Raw genomic sequence first — 23,340 nt, forward strand, 5'->3', positions numbered from 1 at the left:
TACTATAATAAAAACAGCTCTGCACATATATCTAAGTTAGGGTAGGTTAATACAAACATTATATTGACTAATAATAAGTTTGTCAACATGTGTGTACTTGTTACATGTACATAAGAATAGGAACATAGGCTATAATATACCTACAGGCGAGTGATCTGTACAATAGTCTATTATACACCTCCGCCATTGCTCATTACGATTATAAACTGGGACATAAAGAGAGTATCTGATGTAGTTCTTGTCTGAAGGTTGGTAATAACTTAGCATGTAATGGGACTTTATGCAGGCGATGAGTCACAATAACGTGGCTGAAGTATTTAATTCCTGTCCCTACCTGTCCTCATCACAATCGACTTGAGAATGGTCCAGGACGGACCGAAACGTCGTCGTCTCTTCAATTTCTAGTGTGTGGTCTGGTCATCATGTAATGGGACTGTTTATAAGGAGTCTTACACATCTTAACAGAATCTCTTCCTTAAAACCAATTCAAATGTTTGGGTTTTCACTCACCCTTTTGATAGGTGAAGCTTCCCTGAACTCGAGGCCCCTTAATGTCCTATCATTTCGGTGAGAAGAGTTCTGGGATAGTCCTTGAGGCCTATCCACTGAACTATGCTTTGGAGAAGTTGTTGTGGAAGAACACCGTAGAGATGAAGCTCTGGAGAAAATTACCTCTATTGTAGATAATAATAATAATAATAATAATAATAATAATAATAATAATAATAATAATAATAATAATAATAATAATAATATAACAATAATAATAATAACAATATTGATAATTTTATTAAAAAATAAATACAAAAGAATGTTTTACAATGGTTTAATAATTGTTACGGAGTACATATTGTTACGGTGCCCTCTCCTATTTCTTTCGTTTGCCGGCTTAAAGAGTCATATCAGCTCTCCCTACTGATTCTCTGAGGTTCAGGGAGTCTAATGATATATGTGGCGACCAGACCGACTGCCATTTAATGGAAGGAGGTTATATTATAAGTTGTAAATAAAGGAAAATTGGCGCCCTGTTATAAAATGAAACAGTATCCCCTACGACAGATATGACCTTTTGGAAGGGAGACACTATGCCGATCGCGGATTGGCCGACGTAGGTCGCGGGCGACAAATCAGGGCCCGCCATGACGTCACCGAGTGCCCCGGGCGGCGCCAACGTGAGAGTTGTACTGACCGTGGAAGCGACAGGACGCGCCTCGGTCTGCTCTCAAAGATTGGAGGCTCTGCAAGCCTTGTTCAGTGGATTGAGCTGGCCTGCGCAGCCTACCACAGTTATTGGAGACCCTGCGCTTCTGGGAAGCAAAAGAGGAACCAAGTTCAGTGAGCAGAGAAGTGCCCAAACTTGGAAAATAGTCGGCGACGACGCTGGGCGGCGCCGCTGGCTGGACGTTGAGGTCTGGAAGGTGGGCGAGCAAGCTAGCTGTGACTGGGGTCACATCCACTGAGAATCTTGGAAGGCCGACACCGTGCCTAGGACAAGGAGCGACGCCCTGTGGGAGAGGCGAGTGTGGGGAAAAATAGTGATTAGCTCAGCGCCCATCGATGAACCAGGATTGGGGCAGCTGAATCTCAGGGATTGGAACGGCGACGACGCGAAGGCTTCACGACACCTGAGGACCTGTGGAACGCCCTGGATCGTCGAGGATCGACCCAAGGAAGCGTGGGAACCTCACACCATCGAGGGACAGGCGTCGTGAGCCAGGAGTGTAAGGTAGATCATTTTTCCCTCCCATTACCCCTTGTATGAGTAGGCTAGTTAGGCCACAATATTTACTCGTGTATGTGGCAGCAAGACTTTATTACTTTAATAGTAGAGTAGGCTGCAAGGCAGCTTGTGTCCAGGACTGTCAGAGAGTCAGTGTGTATGGATGGCAGGACAGTGAAGAAGAGGTGCCGACGTGGTGAAGAGGCCCTCCTGTGAGAGTGTGAGACTCCGGTCTTCCTGCCCATTTGAAGGAGTGTTGGAGGTCGTGGAAGAAGAGGCTGACGATCTCCAGACTCATTATCCATATTCCATATTCATGTATTACTTGTGATTGTGTGTGTGTGTGTTCATGTAATTTGCATCAGTAAATCCACACATTTTATTACTGTGTTTGAGTGTGCCTCCATTTGTGATATTCCTCTATGAGCATACATTTCTGGCTACAAACAATATATGATACACCCACTGAACTGCATTGCTGGGGTGCAGATATAATAACCCAGCTGGCGACCTTGCTAAGAGGAAGATAGAGAAGACAGGCGGGAAAGGAGTTCCTGCAACCTTTTTTTTGTCTGGCAGGCAAGGCTCAGGGAGGTTATGGTTATAAGGTAAGCCTGAGTCTTCCTTCACTCCCCCACGGGTCTAGGCCGGAACTGTTAACAGCAGTTTCCCCGTGTTTGACTGAAGGGCTTCCAGGGTGAATCAGTGGCACCCCCTTTGTGGTGGAAGCAAAGACCTGCGGAGGTGGGCATTGTTGGTCTTATCTTGTGTGACCAAGGAGACTCCGGTGAATCCCGGGAGTCGGAGGGGCTGAGTATTTGGGCCTTTGGAACCCCTAGCAGTTAAGTGTTAGCAGAGCCCCGGACCGCCCACCCCCACGTGACAATATGTATATTGAATGAGGCCAAATTTGGATTCAAGTGTTTCTGGTATCTACCCAATGTCCAAGGTTTTTCTCCACACTACACCGAGTGCTTGTGCTATTGGCATTTTGTATTTCTTTTATATATATTGAATTCCAGGAGTCTGGATCCAGGGCTGCGTGCTTGGGCATGCTGTTGATTTCTCTCTCAAAATCTCCAGAGTTCGTGTGGATATAAATATAATAATAATATTTATATCAACATGATGTCTGGAGATTTTGAAAGAGAAATCGACATCATGTCCAAACACGCGGCCCTGGATCCAGACTCATAGAATTCAATACAGTGAAACCTCGATTAACGAATTTAATTCATTCCGGCACCAAGCTAGTCATGTGAAATGCTCGTCTTTCGAAACTAATTTCCTCATTTAAAATAATGGAAATAAAATTAATCCGTTCTACAGTCGAAAAACATCAATATGATATTCGAATTTTTAAATAATGGAGCAGCCTACCTGACATACACTGAACAAACCTTTATGACATTTTTCTTTTTTCAAATTTGTTAAATTTTTGTTTATTTTTAATTTTTTTTAAGAAAATAGAGCAGCCTACCTGACATACACTGAACAAACCTTTATGACTTTTTTCTTTTTTCAAATTTCCTAATTTTTTCAAATTTGTTCAGGCATTTGCACAAATTTGTTCAAATGCCTGACCCAGTCGATGGCAGACATAAAATGCTTCCAACCACACGGGGGTTTCTATAGGCCATTGCTCCCCTTGCCTCTCTGAGGGGGCAAGGTTCTGGCTCATGGTCCCCGGTAGACCCATAGAACTCCATACACATGACTGATGCCAAAGTCTGACATTAGTATATCAGCCTGGATAAGCTCCGGGGAGCCGAAGGGGCTCCCCGCAGAAAAACAGTCATTTGCATTGTTGGAGGTGTCCGAGAATTTCCGAGAACCAGGGGGAATGCTAGGAAGCATCATGTGCTTTTCTCGTTAATCAAGTAAAAGCTGGTCAATTGAGACAAATTTTCGCCAAATGGCGCGCTCGTTATTCGAAATGCTTGTACATTGAGGCGCTCGTTACTCAAGGTTCCACAGTATTTGTAAATACACATTTCAATTATATCTTCAGAGGTTTGAATATCATGCATAAAGAAGCTGCCAGGATCTTCCACTTTCATGCTGCTTATTGAGATGCTAAATATGTCCTCATACTGATTTTTTAGGATTTCACCAATTTCACCAACAACCCTGCTTTATCAATTTTCTTAAGCTTCTAGAAACAATAACCAACTACACAGACAAAGGTTTTCCAATTAATGCAGTGTACAAAGATACTTTAAGTCTTGTGATAAAGTATAACATGAAAGACTGGTCCAAAACCTAAAAGAATTAATTCTAAAATACTGGAATGTATATAACAATTAGTGGTTAAAAACACAGAAAGCTTAGGATCATCATAAATGAAAAAGAATCAGATCCCATGATTATTAGTCCTCAAGTCATTGAAAGTTTCTTAGGCCATGAGGCAATGAAATATAATACGGGAGGGCCAATGAAATAATCCAATGAAATATAATTCAATGAAATATAACCCAGAAAACACACATGAAGGTTGTATAATCAATAAAAAAGATCCTCTGTAGGATTTTTAAACTACAGCTATAATATTGTCTATGAGTGTTACCTGGAGAGAGATACATTGTTGGACTTGTAAGGAGAAAAACTGGAGGAGAGAGATGGTGCAGCAGATTCGGTATCAGGCGCTGATACAACTTTATGAGACACCAGTGGTGATGACTGCAGGTAAACAACGTCCACCTCATCGTTTTCCAGCGTGCAACACTCAACATCAAGCGATTCTCCTGTACATATTTGATAACACTGATTATATCAAATTAAACTGATACAAACTAGCATTTTTACACCTGACAATTTAATGATTAAAAAAATTATAATTTTATGATTGTTCATTTGGAACTATTTAATATTGAAATGCACTGTTCTACTGTGATAAAACAACAGCAATGAGTGGCTTATTTATATACAGTCAATACTTATACTTATTTACTTATTTATATAATATACTTATTTATATACAGTAGTAATAGTAATAGTAGTAGTACTATACTGTATCAACCCGTCCTCTTAAAAATAACGTCGCTTTTGGCTCGTATGCATGCTATGGCCAAATGTGGACGTAATTTGAAATGAAATTGGCTCACGAAAGTGACATACTGTCCCGTTTTCTGTTTGATTCGTCCGGCTTACTAGGAAAGGTTAGGAGAGGAAACTTTCTATTAACATTTTTCATAACGTTTTGAAACTTTATGAGAATTTCCTGCCTACCTAACCTATCAGAGGACCCTTAACTAACTGTTGATAAAAAAAAAATCTCAAATTTATTTTCATTTTTTTTTTAATTTTCAAATTATTTCCACTTTCGGCCATACGGGCAAACGGCCAAAAGCGACGTTATTTTTAAGAGGACAGGTTGATACAGTATAGTACTACTACTATTACTACTACTACTACTAATAATAATAATAATAACAACATTACTGAAAAAAATGAAAAATATTTTCATTTCATATTAGTGGGATGGGTTATTTGTTTTCATATTCTTGTGACATTTTTTATAATAAATATCAAAATAATCATTATGCCCTGTAAAATAATAATAATAATAATAATAATAATAATAATAATAATAATAATAATAATAATAATAAGTTACACCTTTTGCAAAGACCAGAATTACACACATGAATTTGCTCAAGTTATAGAGTTAACAAACATGATTATAATAATAATAAAAATAATAATTAATTGTGTCGGGGAACAGGAAGCCAGAATGTATTTATACACGTTTGGCTTTTATTGAGGACGATAAAGGGCAAAGACAACGTCAAGCGACGAAGCCCTCAACCAGAGAGTGAATCCCAAACGTTCAAGGAAGGTAACCCTGACACGCAAGGGTAGTACTTATGAAGCACCCAGGGAAGGATACCCTAGGCACATGCAGCTCCAAGTACAAGAACACCTGGCCACCACACCACACACACAGCTGGTACAGCCAAACAGGGCAAAATCCAGAACAGGAACTTGAGGTCAGAGGTAACTGAGAGACCGTCAGTACTTCATGACGAGAACTGAGGTGGTGGGCAGCCGGCTTGCCTGAGCCACTCCCCCTCCCCCTTATTAGGGGGAGGGGGGTTATGCTAACGAGTGAGAGTATTAGTTGAGGACAGGGTTGCTAGTTTGTTTTCTTTCAGCAAGACTTTCTTTGCTTCTTCAGGCTGGTAGCAATTTACCGGCTAGTGGTTTGTTTTGGTTCCCCTATCTTTCTGGATATCCCCCCGGTCGATGGCGGAATATGACATACTTTGAATGTAGAGTGCTCATATGCTATTACTCCCTGCACTTCTCTGAGGGGACCAAGTTCTGGCTTGTGGTTCCCGGTAGGCTTAAGAACTCCTGTGACTGATGACCTCAAATTAATATAGCACATATTAGTTTGGATAGCTTCAGGGAACCAACGGGGCTCCCCAGAAACTTTTAAATTTTAAAGTCAAACTCGAAAAGATCATCAGGACAAATCTGGGGACCTTCAACAAGCCGCTAGCTTCCTGTCCTCGTCGAGGCCACTAGTGTTAGTGGCCTTTGGGTAAATCAGGTAAAAAATTAAGAGAGCCTCTAATCATGAGGAAGGCTGAGATAAGGGAACCCAAAAACAACAACACTGAAAACACCTCCCACCAATCAAGTGCATGGAATGGCAAAATCCTCAACAAGCGCCAAGGAAAATCAAAGGACAGTCCACTAGCCAGAATGACCCTGGAACCATGAACACACCCAAAAGGGGTGGAAGAACCAAACTCAAAGGAGGCCAGATCCATAACCAAAGCGGAAACTGGATCAAGTAGGAAGTATGCACCAAGGGCCCTTTGCCAGGAAACTTGGGAGAAAATAAACCTCTGGAAGGACGACTCTAAAGAACCCAAAGGTACACGGAAACGAACCCAGGGCGAAGCCATACCCAGTGCACATACATACAGGGAAGAGAAGAAACCTCGCAACAAAAGATCCTTCACAGAAGGCATGAAGGCCCACAAAGGATCAAATGGGACCTAAGAACCCCACTCTGACTTAACCCAAGCTCCAGGAACCGCAGAAGAGAGCCCTAGGGCTGAGCCCTCATCCATGCCTACCACCCGGGAAGGGAAAGCAGAGCCCAAGGAAAAACTTTCCAAGGAATGGGTCGACTGGGAAGACCCAGAAGCTTCGGGGGGATTGAGAGGCTCAACTGCCTTGCTGCCCGTACGAGAGGAGCAAACCCCAGACCAGCCCAAGCCACATCCTGAGTTAAACCCTGCCCTAACCCCAAAACCCTCAGATGCATTGGAGCCGGAAGTAGGGGGGGAAGAGGAGTAGCGTGAAACCGGCCCACTTGCAAAGGAAGTGGGAATCTGGACAGAACCACAATCGAATGGACCTACACCCCAAATCTGAGTCCTCAAACACCTAGCGGGGCAGATCCGGGGCATCCAACCAGGCACACAGTCCAGACCACTGCAAAGCAGAAAAACCTCAAATGCAAAGAGGTTGCTGCCTGAAACCTCTGAATGTCAACAGAGAAATGGGTAAGACAGAGTACATGAGAGGAACAAGTTTAACATGACCCAGGGTCAAAGGTGTCATTGTGCCAACAGGCAGCATGGCAGAGGCTGAACATATGGACACAGCCAGGCAACAAGCAATCCTTAAATTCATACAAGGTGAGAGTGGGCTAGGAAGAGGTACCATAGTACAACTGAGCCCATGGGGGTTTTCCAGGGTCTGCAGGGTTTATGAGCCCCTGCAGGAAGTACAGGAACTTGGAATGCAACCCCGGTAAACCCTGAATGGAACAGGCAACCCTGGCAACTCGAAACCAATGGAAAGGTGAAGGAGACAACAAGGCAGATTGTACGCACCCTAGGCTAAGCCTAATAAGGGGAAAAGAAGAATCCCCGAGCATAAAAAAGGGCAAAGTGAGAAATGAAAAACAAGGAAACAAGCCCAAAGCCCCTAGGACCAAACTGCAGAAAATGAGTTACCAGGAAAAACAGAGGTGCAATAGGTACTCTGAGAGAGAACTCTATCAACATCAGAGGCCTGAGACTGTTCAACACGCTTCCATTACACATAAGGGGTATAACTGGCCGCCCCTTGCAGTGGTCAAGAGAGAACTTGATAAACACCTCCAAAGGATACCTGATCAACCAGGCTGTGATTCATATGTCAGGATGTGAGCAGCCACTTCCAACAGCCTGGTTGACCAGTCCAGTAACGAGGAGGCCTGGGTGAGGACCAGGCCGCAGGGATGTAAAGCCCCGAAACCATCACAAGGTAACCACAAGGTAAGGTAGGGAGAAAAGTCGGCGCACCTATATGTTAGTGAAGTACTGGTAACTGGACACGCAAGCCACAGTGCACCCCACCAGTTTAAAACATTCCCAACTATAGGGAAGACAGAAAGTCAAAGATCACTGGTGACCACTTAATCGCACCGACCACCCTCTAATGGGAGTGTGTCCCGAACACCTGAGGGAAGACAACCCTGACTGTGCAAGGGTAGCACTAAGGAGCACCCAAGGAAGAAAACTCTAGGCACATTTAGCTCCAAGCACACTAAACTTCTGGCTCATGCACAAAACTGTGTAAAAATAGCCTCAATGTCAAATTACCACTTGAAAAACCAAAGACTGGAGCCAAAGGACAGGACAGCCTCCACGCACCATCAGAATAAAACTAACGGTGGGGCGAGCCAGTTGACCCGGTATGGTTCTCTCTTACCCCCAAATAAGTGGGGAAATGGCACAATCTAGCATGCACTAGTTTCAAAAATTTTGGTGGTTTGTTTTCATTATTGGGGGAATTCTTTTGGTAATTTTGGGTCTGCAGTCTTGTTTTTAACCATGCAGTAGTTTGTTTTGGTTTGCATATCTTTCTGGGTGCCTTCCCCAGTTGGTGGCAATTCTGATTAACTTTAAATAGTGTTCATAGGCCATCACTCCCTGTGCCTCTCTGACAGGGCCAAGTTCTGGCTCATGGACCTCGGTAGGCCAACAGAATTCTGTGACTGATGGCACCTTGTAGTATGGCCCTGATCAGAGCATGAATGCTTCAGGGAGCTGATGGCTATCCTCACAAAACCCTCGATTCACCTTAGGCGAGGACCACCTCAAGCAAGAAGGACCGCTAAGGGAGCAACCCTCGAGCACACCAGAGAAGTGAACTCAGTGCAAGGGTAGCACTAGGGATTACCTGGGGAAGGAAACTGTCCAAGCACACTGAAGACCTGGCTCACACCACAGCACAGTGTAAGGAAAACACAACATGTCTATGCTATGTCTCAAGTTTCACCTCTTTCTATTACCATAACAACTTTACAATCAATGCAAATTTACTGTACAGATGCTACAATTCAGGCCAAATAATACATAAATCGGCTATTTCAACATGCAAATATATAGACTGTATTCATTTCTGCACTTGCTTAATACATCAGTGCAAAAATATTTATATAACAGACAGTGCAAACACCAGCATTGAATGTAATGAGACTCCTTTTCTGACTGGTCCCTCAGTGGCTATGGGGAGCCACCAAAACCATCCCAACAATGGTCATATAAGAAGACACTTTTGTAAATGAGTATTTATTTCGTAGTTGGAACAAAGAGAGCTATTACTGACATACATGCACACATCTGCCAGGACCCAAACCTACCCGGCATCCAGTGTACCTACCACATGACTTCCTTTGTCACATGGGTGAATATGTAGACGAGCGCCTGGGGGTGGAAGACCCCCCCCAGCCTATGTCTGCCGGCACCAGGAACTGCAGACACTCTTCGTCACTGTCCGCACCGTCAGCCTCTACAGGGTTAGTGTTATATGGACATCAGTCTACCTAAATTTCTATTTCAACTACTGTATGTTTTCATCTACTATTATTATGGCATTAGTAGATTTCAATTCCCATCAGCTTTTGTTAGTGGAGATAGTACTTTACCAGTGAATTATCATATATATACTGTACACTTTATATAAGGATAAGCCTTCAGTTTCTAACACTGTACTTCAACTTTGCTTATTTTCTAAATGTTGTGTACTATGTACGTATTAGTAACTGACCAAGCAGATTCATTATAGAATAAGAAACTAGTACTACATCTGTGTAGGTAAGAGCAAACAACTGGTGACACATCTATGTATTTCCATCAGTCTTGCCAGAGGAGCAAAAAATAAAATTGCATTCAATAAAAGTGCCATAAGTAAAAAGAACACTACACACGCTAAATAATAATGAATGCAAATTCAATAAATGGTATTTGAATTTAATGTTGGAGATTACAGATGACTAAATTTAAGGGGCACAGTACAGGACGATAAATCCCAGGTTATCAACATTAGTATTTTTTCCCTCTCCACTTCCACACAGAGTACCCAACCACTTGGGCTGGATGGTAGAGAGACGGTCTCCCTTCATGCAGGTTGGCATTCAATCTCCGACCGTCCAAGTGGTTGGGTACCATTCCTTTATGCATCGCATCCTAAATCCTTATCCTGATCTATTCCAAGTGCTATATAGTCTTAGTCGCTTGACTGGCACTGTCTCCTGATATTTCCTTTCCCCCTCCCTTCCACACAGAGTATAGTTATTAAGAGTCATCAAAAAGCCACCGGCTTTCTGTCTCTTTTTAGGCCACTAGAAATGGTGATCCCCCCTCAATTACATACAGGTAAATTATAATTTGTTTTAAATGTCAAAATATGAACCTCTGCATCCTGGAGGCCATGTGACCTTTGAGAGTGCAGATGGAGGGCAAGTTCATACCCATCACCACAGTGTGCCCCCCCCCCCTGCTACAAGAATTATTTCTGCTGCCCCTCATCTGTCCTCACTTGCCACCGCACAACTTGCCAGTGTTCTTTCGCACGCAGCTAAGTTTCCTGCACTTCAATCTTTGTAACACACAGAAATCACAATAATGTGATACATCAATGAACAAATCCACAAGGGCCGTGACGAGGATTCGAACCTACGTCTTTGAGCATCCCAGACGCTGCCTTAATCGACTAAGCTACGACATGGTCAAAAGAGTTGAAACCGAAGTTCTACTGAACTTACTGGATCCTGCAGCCTCTCCGAGACACAAACCAGGGTTTTACACAACTCCCCCATGCACTTGAGCTATGTCAATAAGCCGTTCTACCTCTTCACCCTTCCTTCATTACACACAGAAATCACAATAACGTGATGCATTCATTAACAAATCCACAAATCTTTTACCATGTCATAGCTTAGTCGATTAAGGCAGCGTCTGGGATGCTCACAGACGTAGGTTTGAATCCTTGTCAGGCACTTGTGGATTTGTTCATTGATGCATCACGATGAAGGGAAACCGGATCAACCCAAAGTGTGTCCCCGGACACAGAAGCTGTGGCGCGGCAAATAACGGCAAAGCGCCACAACCGGATACAAAGCATGATGCACCCCCGGCCGTACCAACCAAGCATCAACCACCCACGGACCCCTCCAGAACGCAGCAGTCTCATTCTTCGCCAGAAAAGAAGGAGACGGCTACAAGCGAACAAAACAATCTCCACGATTGAAAGAGCAGAAACCCCTGTGCCGGAGGAGAGTATGAAGCTCACCAACCCAACCCCCAGAGGCTAATGCCAACAAGAAAAGAGCCTTGGAGAAACAATCCTGGACCGAAGGGGCCACAACGAAACGAGGAGACAAAAGGTAAGCGAGCATTCTGTGCGAAGACCAGGATGGCTCAGGCAGCGCATGAGCAGGCCGGAGGTAAATAAAGCACGAGACAGCTTGCGAAACGGCGCAGACGTAACATCGATAGTGAAGGGAAGCTGAAGCGGCTCCACCAGCGCCGCACGATATGAGGCGACAGTGTTAGGCATAAGATGATGGTCCTGAAACAACCAAGAGAGAAAGGACAACAAGAGGAGAAGGACGAGGAGGTGCGGACTGAACCAGGATCAATGCGATTCCCACCCCCAAGTCCGGGTCTTGAAAAGCAAAGCAGGGCAGCCCCGGGGCATCCAGGTGAGCAACCAACCGAGCGCGTTGCAACAGACGAAACCTAACTTGCAACGCACCCGAATAGAATCATCAGAGGAAGGGGGGGTGTATTTTTTCTTGACTTTATTTCAATACATATTGACCTACAACTTTCACATATTCGAGTAAGAATGCCAAATAATGTTTATTAAAACATACAAGTAAATTAATTAATTAAAACTACCTTGTTCAGTGTCGATAACTTCAACTTCAATTATCTCTAAAACTAGAATTTCAACTTTGAGTCGGCATCAAAAATCCAGTTTCTGACCGATTCTCACCATTTTTACATATAGTGTGTACAGCTGTCTCTTCTACAATCCTATTTGATTGTTTTTTCATAAACCCTAAATGTTGGGAGTTATTAATTTTTTGGTAAAAATTTGGCACATATTTTAACTGCCATATTGGCAATTTCTTTTTACAGTAAACTATACTGAATCCTATAATACAGTAATAACAAATAAAAATTAAGATCACATGCTCTTCTGAGAGCATAACAACACCAAATAACCAATTTGTGATATTTAATATTTTTGATGGTCATTTGAAAATCTGAAATTTTCAATAGTTATTTTATAATAATTTTTAATTTTCTTGTTTTTCAAGTTACGTTCGTGATTATTTAGACAAAGTTGGAGCATGTACCTAGTAGATAATGTACAATTTTTTTTTTAAAGCATTTGAGCAAGGGAAAAATTTCATTTCCTGGTCCCTTAAATCTATCAATTACAAACATGATCATGAGAAGAAGCATAGGTTAGGGGTCATCTTCAAAGAAGTTTCAATGAGGTACTCATCAATGCTGACTAAAATAATTACGAGAACCAAAATAAAATACATGTACTATGGAAATAAATTCCATTATATTAAGAGCAACATGAAGAAAATATGGAGCACTATTTCCAAAATATTATAATCAAAGAAGATCTTGAATAAGAAGCCAATACTCCTATCCAATGACGATGATGAGCTTTCTGCCTCTGATACTGCCATTAAATCAATAGTTTCTTCTCATCCATTGGCACATTCCTTGCAAATGATATTCCATCATCCCTAACTAATGTTAAGGACTACCTTACAGGAAACTATCCAGCATCTTTGTACCTAACTTTCACTAATTCAAGGGGCCCAATCAAGAGACCCAAAATGTGGAAAGACCTTCCCAATCATGTCAAAGACTGTCCCTCTCTCAACCAGTTTAAGAGAAAACTAAGTACTCTACTACTACTTAATCAACTCCATGTAACCTACCTTACCTCCTAAATGTCAACCTATGTCTTGCTATTTTCAAATAATTTTGATTATTGACCAACTTATATAGCTGCTGATATCTGCCATGTATAAACTTTAAGAAAACTGTGTATCTATTTAGTTACTTCTGTTGTTCTGTTGCAATTTCTGCTGTTCCATCCTACATGTAATTAGTGTCATTCTTTTTTTTATTTTTTTTATCCCTTTTTCAGTGCATTTTATGCTTTTGATCTCAATTAGTATTAAGTCTTAGTTTTAAGTGGTTTCCCACATCTTGCCCAAAACGCTGTGAATATTACTGTCTTTAGGCATAGTACATACTAGCTCTATCTAGAAATCAAACATTCTGTATGTAACTCATTTTGTATGTATATACTTTTACCTGAATAAACATCATTATATAGTACTTGGAAAGGATATGAGGATAAGGATTAATTAAGGATGGGACAAATGACAGGAATGGTGCATAACCATTTAGAGCATGGTTATGGGTAGGGTATTGAATGCTAACCTACAGGAAGCGGGATGCTTGTTTCAAAACAAGAACAATTGTTTTGAGAGATTTGAATATTTGTCTACACTGCTGTGGGAGGTTGTTTCGTGGTTTCAAGGCTTCGGTCTTGAACCCAGCAGTGGTCTGTATGGGTTATCTTGAGGTTATCTTGAGATGATTTCAGGGCTTTTTAGTGTCCCCGCGGCCAGGTCCTTGACCAGGCCTCCACCCCCAGGAAGCAGCCCGTGACAGATGACTAACACCCAGGTTACTGCTAGGTAACAGGGGCATAGGGTGAAAGAAACTCTGCTCATTGTTTCTCGCCGGCGCCTGAAATCGAACCCAGGACCACACGATCACAAGTCCAGCGTGCTGTCTGCTCGGCCGACCGGCTCCCTGCTGGGTCCAATGACTTTCTGAATGCTTTCCTGGCAAGATGCTGGAGTGTCACCTGCTCTCTCTCTGACACTCGTCACCTCTGGTCCCTGGCAGGCCAAACATTATTTCAAGGTTGCTGCGATCGTGTAGTTGGGAGCCATCTCAGTGAGAGAGCATCAGGGAGTCACAAGGGGCTTACCCCAGGAAACAGGTAAAATGGAGGAGTAGGTGTGTGTATTAAGGAGAAATAAATATATACAGAACTCTTAAATTCCACAAATTTACCTGAGGGCCACTAACACTCTAGTGGCCTTGACGAGGACAGAAAGCCAGTGGCTTGTCAAGAGCCCCCCCCCCATTTGCCCTGATAATTTTGTCAAGCTGGATTTTAAAGTTCAGCAGAGTTTTGGCATTTACAGCTTTGGCAGGAAATGATGTGGTAGAGATACTTTGAATCATTGATACTTGCCACCAGATGGCAGCCCAGTTTACCCAAGTTCCTGTGCAACAACCCCAGCCATTTACCACACCTAATGTAGCCCTGTATGATCCTGCAGTGGTCTATTAGGTCTGGTTTGACTTTCAGATAAGAGTTGACCTTCCATTATACTTGATTTGGCATTGGGGCCTGTACTTTTTTTTTATTTCTTTTAAATTCATATTTGGTGATCTAGCGCCACCTTGGGCATCTATTATAATGAGCTGTCCCTGGCTGTGCATCCCCAGGGACCTTTGTACCAGTGTGATCAGTGTGCTCCTTCCCTTGCACATCAACTGAAAAAAATCTCCAATGAAGCTTCGCTTTAAATCGACAAAAATATTTATGTTTATTTAGTAATTACCTAAGTGTAGTTACAGGATGAGAGCTATGCTCGTGGTGTCCCGTCTTCCCAGCACTCTTTGTCATATAACGCTTTGAAACTACTGACGCGTTATATGACAAAGAGTGCTGGGAAGACGGGACACCACGAGCGTAGCTCTCATCCTGTAACTACATTTAGGTAATTACACTTAGGTAATTACTAAATAAACATAAGTATTTTTGTCAATTAAAGCGAAGCTTCATTGGAGATTTTTTCAGTTGATGTGCAAGGGTTTTTATTTACATGTCCTAACTAAGGTTTGCAAAGCAAATGATACTGATTTTGTTATGAAACACTGATACTTTTTTTTTTAATTTTAAATAAGTTTGTGTGTAACAGAACACAGTATACAATGAAGTTTTCACAATAATATGCTCTAAACTCCATTAGAGTCATGAATAATGCTGAAACATACAACTGCTTCACACCTTAAGAGAAGTTGGTTTGGTTTCATTGTTCTCAATGTGAATCAACCAACTAATATTAAGAACTGTAGTAAAATAAAATAAATAAAATAAAATGTTTATTTAGGTAAGGTACATACATACAATAAATTTTTACAAAGATTGGTTGACTATGACAAAGTAACATTTATAGCCATCCAATGCACTAAACTGAAATAATAACTAAATAAGCAAATAAAAAAAAAGTGAACATCTCATGCCTGGAACAGTAACATGCAAGTACAGTAGCTAAAAATGCCATTCGAAAAAAATTTAAATAGTGGGCCCCAAGTAGTTCTTGACTACCAAGCCTGCGGTTAGCACACGAGGGCTCTGTAACCCATTTATTGACTACTGGGAACCACACTCATAATCTGTCTCTGTCTAGGGAAACAGGAAGAGTAGAAGATCAACCACAAAGTAGGAAAAACTCGGCAGAAAACATAGGCATAACAAACAACTGTTTGAAGGAAAAATAAGCACCTCTAGGTAAAGAAGGCAAACAATAGTTCCAGAGGGGTATATACTCTAACTGTGATGCACCTGTGGTAGATGACTACATGGTGTAGTCATCTACCACCACATGGTGGTAGATGACTTGGGCTGCCACATAGCAGCCCTAGTCATCTGAGGTCACAGCCAGAGTGCCCTCTCACTCTACAGCAGCTCTTGCAAAACTCCAAAACTTCACGGGAAAGATGGGAACATAATCAAAATAGAGATTTACAGAGGGGGTCTATCAGAAAAGACCATTTAATTACATTCAATGCTTGACTTCTGGGTAGGACCCAGCAGTAGCTACCCAAGCTTACGCACAACAGTGCCTTGATAGAGAAGAATGGCTTTTCTGGGGGGAGCCCCGTCGGCTCCCCGGAGCTATCCCAGGCTGATATGCTAATGTCAGACTTTGGCATCAGTCATGTGTATGGAGTTCTTAGGCCTACCGGGGACCACGGCCAGAACCGGGCCCCCTCAGAGAGGCAAGGGGAGCAATGGCCTATAGAAGCCCCCGTGTAGTTGGAAGCATTCTATGTCTGCCATCGACCGGAACAGGCACCCAGAAAGGTAAGCGCCCCAAAACAAACCCCTATTCTGGTTAAAATTGCTACCTAATACCGAACTAGTGGATAGAACTCCCCAACCGAAAACAAGCAAATTAGTGTGACGTCACACACTGCCGCGCCGCTGTCTGCGCAGCTCCCCCCTCCCCGGGAGGGGGAAGGGGGAGCCCCAGACCCCCCGCGCCGGCTACCCACACCTCAGTTCTTGAGGCTGATGCTATTGGCGGTGGTCGTGTGCTCTGGCTCCGGTGTCGCTACTGCACTGTGCTTTGAGTGTGGTGTTAGTTTTGTGGGTGCGAGAGCCAGGAGTTATCTTCAGTACTCGGGCTGCATGCGCCTAGGGCTGCCTTCCCTAGGTGCCCTGTAAGTACTGCCCTTGGGGCTTGGGGCCACCTTCCACAGGCTCCTCGGGGTCTGCCTCTGCTGGTCCGTTTTACCTTTCGGTTTTTCGGCCGCCTGTTGGGCTCTTGGGTGTTCTGTTCTCCCTTGTTACCGGCAGGTAAGAGGCAGTTTGCACTGGTAGGGGCGCAGAGTGCTGCTCAGCTTGTAATTCCCGACATCGCGGCCGGCTCTGTTCCTTGGGGTTCGCTGTCCTCTTGCGGGGTTTTGTTTTTCTTTTTGTTTTTTGCCTGGTGGGGGGTTCTGTCATTTTATTCAGTTTGTTTTTGCCCTTCCACTGTTCTCCTCGGTGGCGCCCCCTGCTAGGTCCCCGTGAGTGTACACGTCCCTGGGGTTCAGCTTTAGAAGTTTGCTTGGTAGTTTTGGGCGCCGGTTTGCAGCACCCTGCCTGGGACTACCTGAGCGCGAGTCCTCTTAAAGTAAACGCTCAGGACCCTGGGAATCCCCTAGGGGGCGCGTGGGTCCGATGGATGTGACCCCGGAGTCCCCACTCGCTGTGTGCGAGTTTGAGGGTTGCTCGGTCCCCTTGTCTCAGGGTGACCCTCATTGTTTTTGCCTCTGCCACGCTGCCTGTTGGGTCGGTGATACTTTCGACCCTGAGTCCTGTGAGTGTTGCTGCTTGCTTGTGACTCAATTTACCCAATCCTCTGATGATTCTATTCGGGTACAGGCGGCACGTGCGTTGCAGTCTAGGTTTCGTCTGTTGCAACGCGCTCGGTTGGTTGCTTCCCCGGATGCCCCGGGGCTGCCCCGCTTTGCTTTTCGAGACCCGGACTTGGGGGTGGGGGTCGCTTCGATCCTGGTTCAGTCCGCACCTCCTCGTCCTTCCCCTTCTGTTCGTTCTGGTCCCCCGCCCCTGCTTCCGGCCCCGAAGCGTCTGAGGGTTTCGGGGTCGGAGCAGGGGTTACTTGATCTCGAGACTCGGGCAGCTTCGGGGGTTGCCCCTTCCGGGGGGGCGGCAGAGGCATTCGAGTCTTGTCTCCCGGCCGAAGCTTCAGGGTCTGACCAGTGGGCCCCCCTTCCTCCAGCTTTTCCGGCTGCTCCGTCCTTGTCTTGTGGGGTCGGGGCTTGGGGAGAGGACTCGGCCTCGGGTCCTGTGGTGACGGACCTCGAGGCTGGGGAGGGGCTGACTTGGGGGCCTTGGGCCCCGCTGGACCCCGCCTGGGTTTTTCTTCCCACTGAGCGGGGCTTATTGTTACAAGGAGTGGGGTTTTCTTTCCCCCCCTCTGCGTACGAGTTGGATTTGGTGTCGGCCCCTCCCCGGGTACGGTTCCGTGTTCCCCCGGGTACGTCGGTTCCGTCCTTCAGGAGGTTTTCGGCTTATCTCATCCAACCTGGTGTGGTGCGCGCGGCCTTTGCAGCTTACCTCCTGCGTGACCCGGATTATGCCTCGGAAATGGATCCGTCCACGTTCAGGTTTGGGACTTCGTTCCCTTTCTGGCTCCGTTACGAGGTTCCGGAGTCATCCTGGCTAGCAGACTGCCCCTTGTTTGGTCTGGATTCCTGGCATTCCTTCTGTCGTTCCCGCACGCTGGAGTGGCGGGAAGCTTCCACGGTGCTTCAGGTTTTCCTGGGGGGTGAACTTGAGTACCTGAATGAGTGCTTGTTTGCCCCTGCCCTTCCCCGCGATGTGGGCGTTGTTCAGCTCCATGTGCAGGTTCCCTCCCTTTCGGCGGCGCTCGTGGCGGAGGACTTGCGCGCTCGGGGCCTTTTGTGTTCGGCCTTGCGGTTCTTTTCCCTCCTGGAGCTGTCTTCGGATTGGCTCGTGGAGGATGTGGGGACGCTTGGGTCCGTCCCGGGGTCCGGCACCTTGTCCTCGGCTGCGCGTTCGTCGGCTGCCTTGTTGAAGCTGTTCACGCCGATTTTGCGGGATGCGGTTTCCCTGTTCTATGCTTCCCGTCTCGCGTGTCGGCAGGCGGTGCTGGGTTCCTCCGTGGAATCTGCTTGGGCTCTGGCTCTTAGGCGTTCTTCACCTTTTTGTCCTCTCCTGTTTGGGGAGTCGGCCGTGGCGCAGTTTATTCAGGCTGCGTCGGCGGCTTGTCGTCCGATGTCGGACTTGTTGGTTTTCCGGGGGTCCCGGGGTGGGTCTTCCCGGAAAGGTCGTGCCAGGGCTCGGGGTTCCTCTCGTCGTGGTAGGCCTCTGGTGTCAGGTTTGGGGTTGGCTCCTCCTGCGGACCCTCCCTCGTCTGGTCGGCGCGGTGTTCGCGCTGTGCGGGGTTCTGGGTCTCGCAAGGGTCGCCGGCCCTTTCGCGGTTTGCCCCTTTGACGGGGCGATGGGGGGGCGGCTTGCACTGTTCGCCCGCGCCTGGTCCCACGATTCGTGGGCCTTTCGGGTCGTGTCTCGCGGCCTGCGGTGGCGTTGGGTGGCCCCTCCCCCCTTTGGGGGGTCGGGGCTGGCGGGGCAGGCTTCTTCCCCTGCGCTCTGTCGAGTCGTCTTGGAGTGGGTACGCTTGGGCGTCGTCGAAACGACGTCGTCCCTCAGATGGGTTTCCCGTCTGTTTCCGGTTCCGAAACGGGACTGCGCGGACCTGCGGTTCATTCTGGACTTGTCCCGTCTGAACCCCTGGGTTCATTGCCCCTCCTTTCGGATGACTACGCTGTCTCAGGTTCGGCTCCTCTTGGAGCCGGGTGCTTGGATGGTGTCCCTGGACCTCCGGGACGCTTATTGGCATGTCCCGATTCATCCGCGGTTCAGGGACTGGCTCGGTTTTGTAGTGGGGCGTCTGAGTTACCGCTTTCGTTGTCTCCCGTTCGGGTTGAACCTGGCACCTCGCGTGTTCACACGCCTTACACGGGTTGTGGTGGCTCGTTTGCGTCTCCTAGGTGTTCGGGTGTTGGCCTACCTCGACGACTGGCTGGTTTGGGCTCCCAGCCAGTCAGCTTGCTTGCTAGCCAGGGATTTGGTTCTTTCCCAGCTCGCCGGGTTCGGGTTCTTGGTGAACTGGAGGAAGTCCCATCTGGTTCCCTCTCAGGTTCGGACTTGGCTGGGTCTCGTGTGGGACTCTCGGACCGCCTCCTTGTCTCTCCCTCCGGAGTCTCTCCTGCGGCTGCGGTCCCGCCTTCGTCTGTTTCTGGAGGGCCCTCGGGTCACCCGGCGGTTGCTCGAGGGGCTGTGCGGGAGCCTGAACTTCGCGATGGTGGTCTACCCGCCGGGTCGGGTTTGGCTTCGACGGCTGTTCTGGTTCCTTCGGGGTTCCCCCTTCCGCCTCTCTCGCGATCGCAGAGTTCGACCCCCGGGGGACTTGCGTCGGTTGCTGCGTCACCGGCTTCCTCTTCGGGTTTTTCGGGGTTCAGTGCCTTGGCGCCTACCCGAGCCCTCGCTCGATGTGTACACGGATGCGTCGTCTCTCGGCTGGGGTTTTGTGACCAGTGCTCACCAGGCCGGCCAGGGGCGTTGGGATCCGTCCTTCCGTCGAGCTCACAGTACGGTGCGGGAGTTCGCGGCAGTGTGGTTTGCTCTGGGGAGGATTCGGGTGGCCCGCGGATCGACGATTCGGCTCCATTCGGACTGCTCTCCGGTGGTTCATTGCCTGAACCGCGGGGGTTCGATGCGGTCCTTGTCTCTTTGGGGTTGGTCGCTTCGGGTGACTCGTCTGCTGAGTTCTCGGGGTTTGGCTCTCCTGGCGGTTCACGTACGGGGCGTGTCCAACGTCTTGGCCGACGCCCTGTCTCGCTTCGTTCCCCTCTCCACGGAGTGGACGGTCGACGACGAGTCCTTCCGTTGGCTTTGCCAGACGTTCGGGCGCCCCGAGGTGGACCTCTTCGCGTCGGCGTGGTCGCGGCGTCTTCCCGTTTATGCGGCGCCCTTCCCCGATTGCGAGGCCGTCGGGGTCGATGCCTTTCGGCTCGACTGGTCGAGGTGGGGGTTCCTGTACCTCTTTCCCCCAGTTCGGCTGTTGCTCCAGGTCCTGACTCGCTTAGAGACTTACCAGGGGAGAGTTGTCCTTCTGGCCCCTTGGTGGCCGGCCCAGCCTTGGTTTCAGGCGCTGGTTGCTCGGTGTCCGAACCCGAGGGTTTTCCCGCGGCTCCGCCTCTTTCAGCAGATCGGGCCGGTACGTCACGTAGCTGGTTCGATCTTCTCCTCGAGTCTTCGCGTATGGTTTTTTTGACTCGAGTCTATCATCATCTCTATGGTGATCAGGTGGCCTCCTTGTTGGTGTCCCACCTGAGGGCTTCTTCTCGGCGGCAGTATGAAGTTTCCTGGCGGTCCTTCCGTTTCTTTTTGCGTCTTCGTCGTGTTAGCTCCTTGTCTGTTCGGGTGGTCTTGTCCTTCCTCTCGTGGTTGTTTCAGGACCGTCATCTTATGCCTAACACTGTCGCTTCGTATCGTGCGGCGCTGGCGGAGCCGCTTCAGCTTGCTTTCGGTATCGATGTTACGTCTGCGCCGTTTCGCAAGCTGTCTCGTGCGTTGTTTCACCTCCGGCCTGCTCATGCGTCGCCTGAGCCGTCCTGGTCTTTGGACAGAGTGCTCGCTTTCCTTTCATCTCCTCGTTTCGTTGTGGCCCCTTCGGTCCAGGATTGTTTTTCCAAGGCACTTTTCTTGTTGGCTTTGGCCTCTGGGGGTCGGGTAGGGGAGCTTCATGCTCTCCTCCGGCGCAGGGGTTTCTGCTCTTTTGGTCGTGGTGATAGTTTTGTTCGTTTGCAGCCGTCTCCTTCTTTTCTGGCGAAGAATGAGACTGCTGCGTTCCGGAGGGGTCCATGGGTGGTTGATGCTTGGTTGGTCAGGCTGGGGGTGCATCATGTTTTGTGTCCGGTTGCTGCGCTTCGCCGTTATTTGCGCGCCACTGCTTCTGTGTCCGGGGACGCGCTGTGGGTTGATCCGGTTTCCCTTCTTCCCTGTTCGCGGGTTCGGGTCTCTCAGGTCGTCCGCAGGGTTATTAGGTCTAGCCAGCCTGCGGTCTATCCCCGTGCCCATGACGTTCGTAAGTTCGCGGCTCTTGCTGCCGTCTTTGGGAATATGTCTTGGTCTGATATTCGGGCGCGGGGATTTTGGCGGTCGAACAGGGTCCTGGCTGCTCGTTACCTTGTGAATGTCCCTGGCCCTCGTCGGGCCTGTGTTGCTTTGGGTCGGCGGTTGCAGCCAGTTGTCTCGGCTTCGAGTTGAGGGGTGAGCGACGACCGCCTCCCGGGTAAGTCCCTCTTTTTCTGTCTGTGGGTAGTTAGCTCCGGGGAGCCGACGGGGCTCCCCCCAGAAAACCAGCGTTGAATGTAATGAAACGCCATTTTCTGGGTGAGTCCCGGAGGCTCCCCGGCATCCCTCCCTCCCTCCGGTCGGCGGTTTTTCGCGTTTTTGACATCCAGCCTCAAGAACTGAGGTGTGGGTAGCCGGCGCGGGGGGTCTGGGGCTCCCCCTTCCCCCTCCCGGGGAGGGGGGAGCTGCGCAGACAGCGGCGCGGCAGTGTGTGACGTCACACTAATTTGCTTGTTTTCGGTTGGGGAGTTCTATCCACTAGTTCGGTATTAGGTAGCAATTTTAACCAGAATAGGGGTTTGTTTTGGGGCGCTTACCTTTCTGGGTGCCTGTTCCGGTCGATGGCAGACATAGAATGCTTCCAACTACACAGGGGCTTCTATAGGCCATTGCTCCCCTTGCCTCTCTGAGGGGGCCCGGTTCTGGCCGTGGTCCCCGGTAGGCCTAAGAACTCCATACACATGACTGATGCCAAAGTCTGACATTAGCATATCAGCCTGGGATAGCTCCGGGGAGCCTCCGGGACTCACCCAGAAAATGGCGTTTCATTACATTCAACGCTGGTTTTTTGGATAACCTGCCCAAAATACTATGCATGTTATTGGCTTTACAAGAATGTAAGAACACGAATATTGTGTCCTCTCACAAACCCAATGGATGATGTGGTACAGGGGTAAGGTGCCCAGCTGGGAGGACCTTGATCACTGGGTTCCAGTCATCTCATTGCTCCAACTGATTTTCTCATTGATATACATCACATTAGTGTGATTTCTATGTATAGTACTAGATTACTGTATTTATACCAACTATTTAGTCAAACATACAAAAAAACAGCATTGAACATAATGAAACCCTAATTTCTGGGTGAGCTTTGATGGCTCCCTGAAGCTACGATTACTGATAGTGTGCCAACTACTAGGTCACATCAGCTGCAGAGTTCTATATGGCCTACTGGGGACCAAGAGCCAGAACCTGGTCCCATTACAGAGAGGTGGAGAGCAGTGGCATATATTTATTTATTATGCAACCACCAGGAAAAGCACCCATAAAATCAGTGAAAGAAAACAGACCACAGAAAAAAGAAAGACCAAAAAGACTTAAGAAAAGACCAAAGACTCAAGAACTGCCAGAAGAACTCTCCCAACAATGTAAACAAATGATTTGAAATGAGCACTAGCTTATTCACCCCACCTCCCCCCCTTGTGTGCAGGGAAGGGGGAGGTAGTTTGCAGTCAGCCAGCAACATCACCCTCAGTTCAATACATGTGAGAAACCCCTCGATGACCTGGGAGGGAGGGAGGGAGGGAGGGAGGGTGTCAGGGAACCACTGGGAAATGGACCCCAGATGCTGCTAAAGGCTTAACAGAGGCAACAGGAATGTAATGAAATGCCTCTTTCTGATAGAGCCCTAGTGACTCCCTGCCTTCCTCTTGCCCATCCTCCCTGCCTTCCTCTTGCCCATCCTCCCTACCTTCCTCTTGCCCATCCTCCCTGCCTTCCTCTTGCCCATCCTCCCTGCCTTCCTCTTG

General features: G+C 47.3%; 1 protein-coding gene across 8 annotated transcripts in view; it reads right to left on the reverse strand.

Annotated features, from left to right (window-relative positions):
- Positions 1 to 23,340, reverse strand: part of LOC123768916 (Ankyrin repeat-rich membrane spanning) — an 866,672-nt gene that overhangs the window by 13,268 nt on the left and 830,064 nt on the right. For all 8 annotated transcript variants that reach the window (XM_069309136.1, XM_069309137.1, XM_069309135.1 and 5 more), the window contains 2 exons: positions 4,287 to 4,464; positions 511 to 658 (listed from right to left, as the gene is read on the reverse strand). In XM_069309136.1, the coding sequence (XP_069165237.1) occupies positions 511 to 658; positions 4,287 to 4,464 (326 nt within the window). The remainder of the gene's footprint in view (positions 1 to 510; positions 659 to 4,286; positions 4,465 to 23,340) is intronic.

The sequence above is a fragment of the Procambarus clarkii genome, chromosome 64, assembly GCF_040958095.1.
Source record: "Procambarus clarkii isolate CNS0578487 chromosome 64, FALCON_Pclarkii_2.0, whole genome shotgun sequence".
NCBI lineage: Eukaryota > Metazoa > Arthropoda > Malacostraca > Decapoda > Cambaridae > Procambarus > Procambarus clarkii.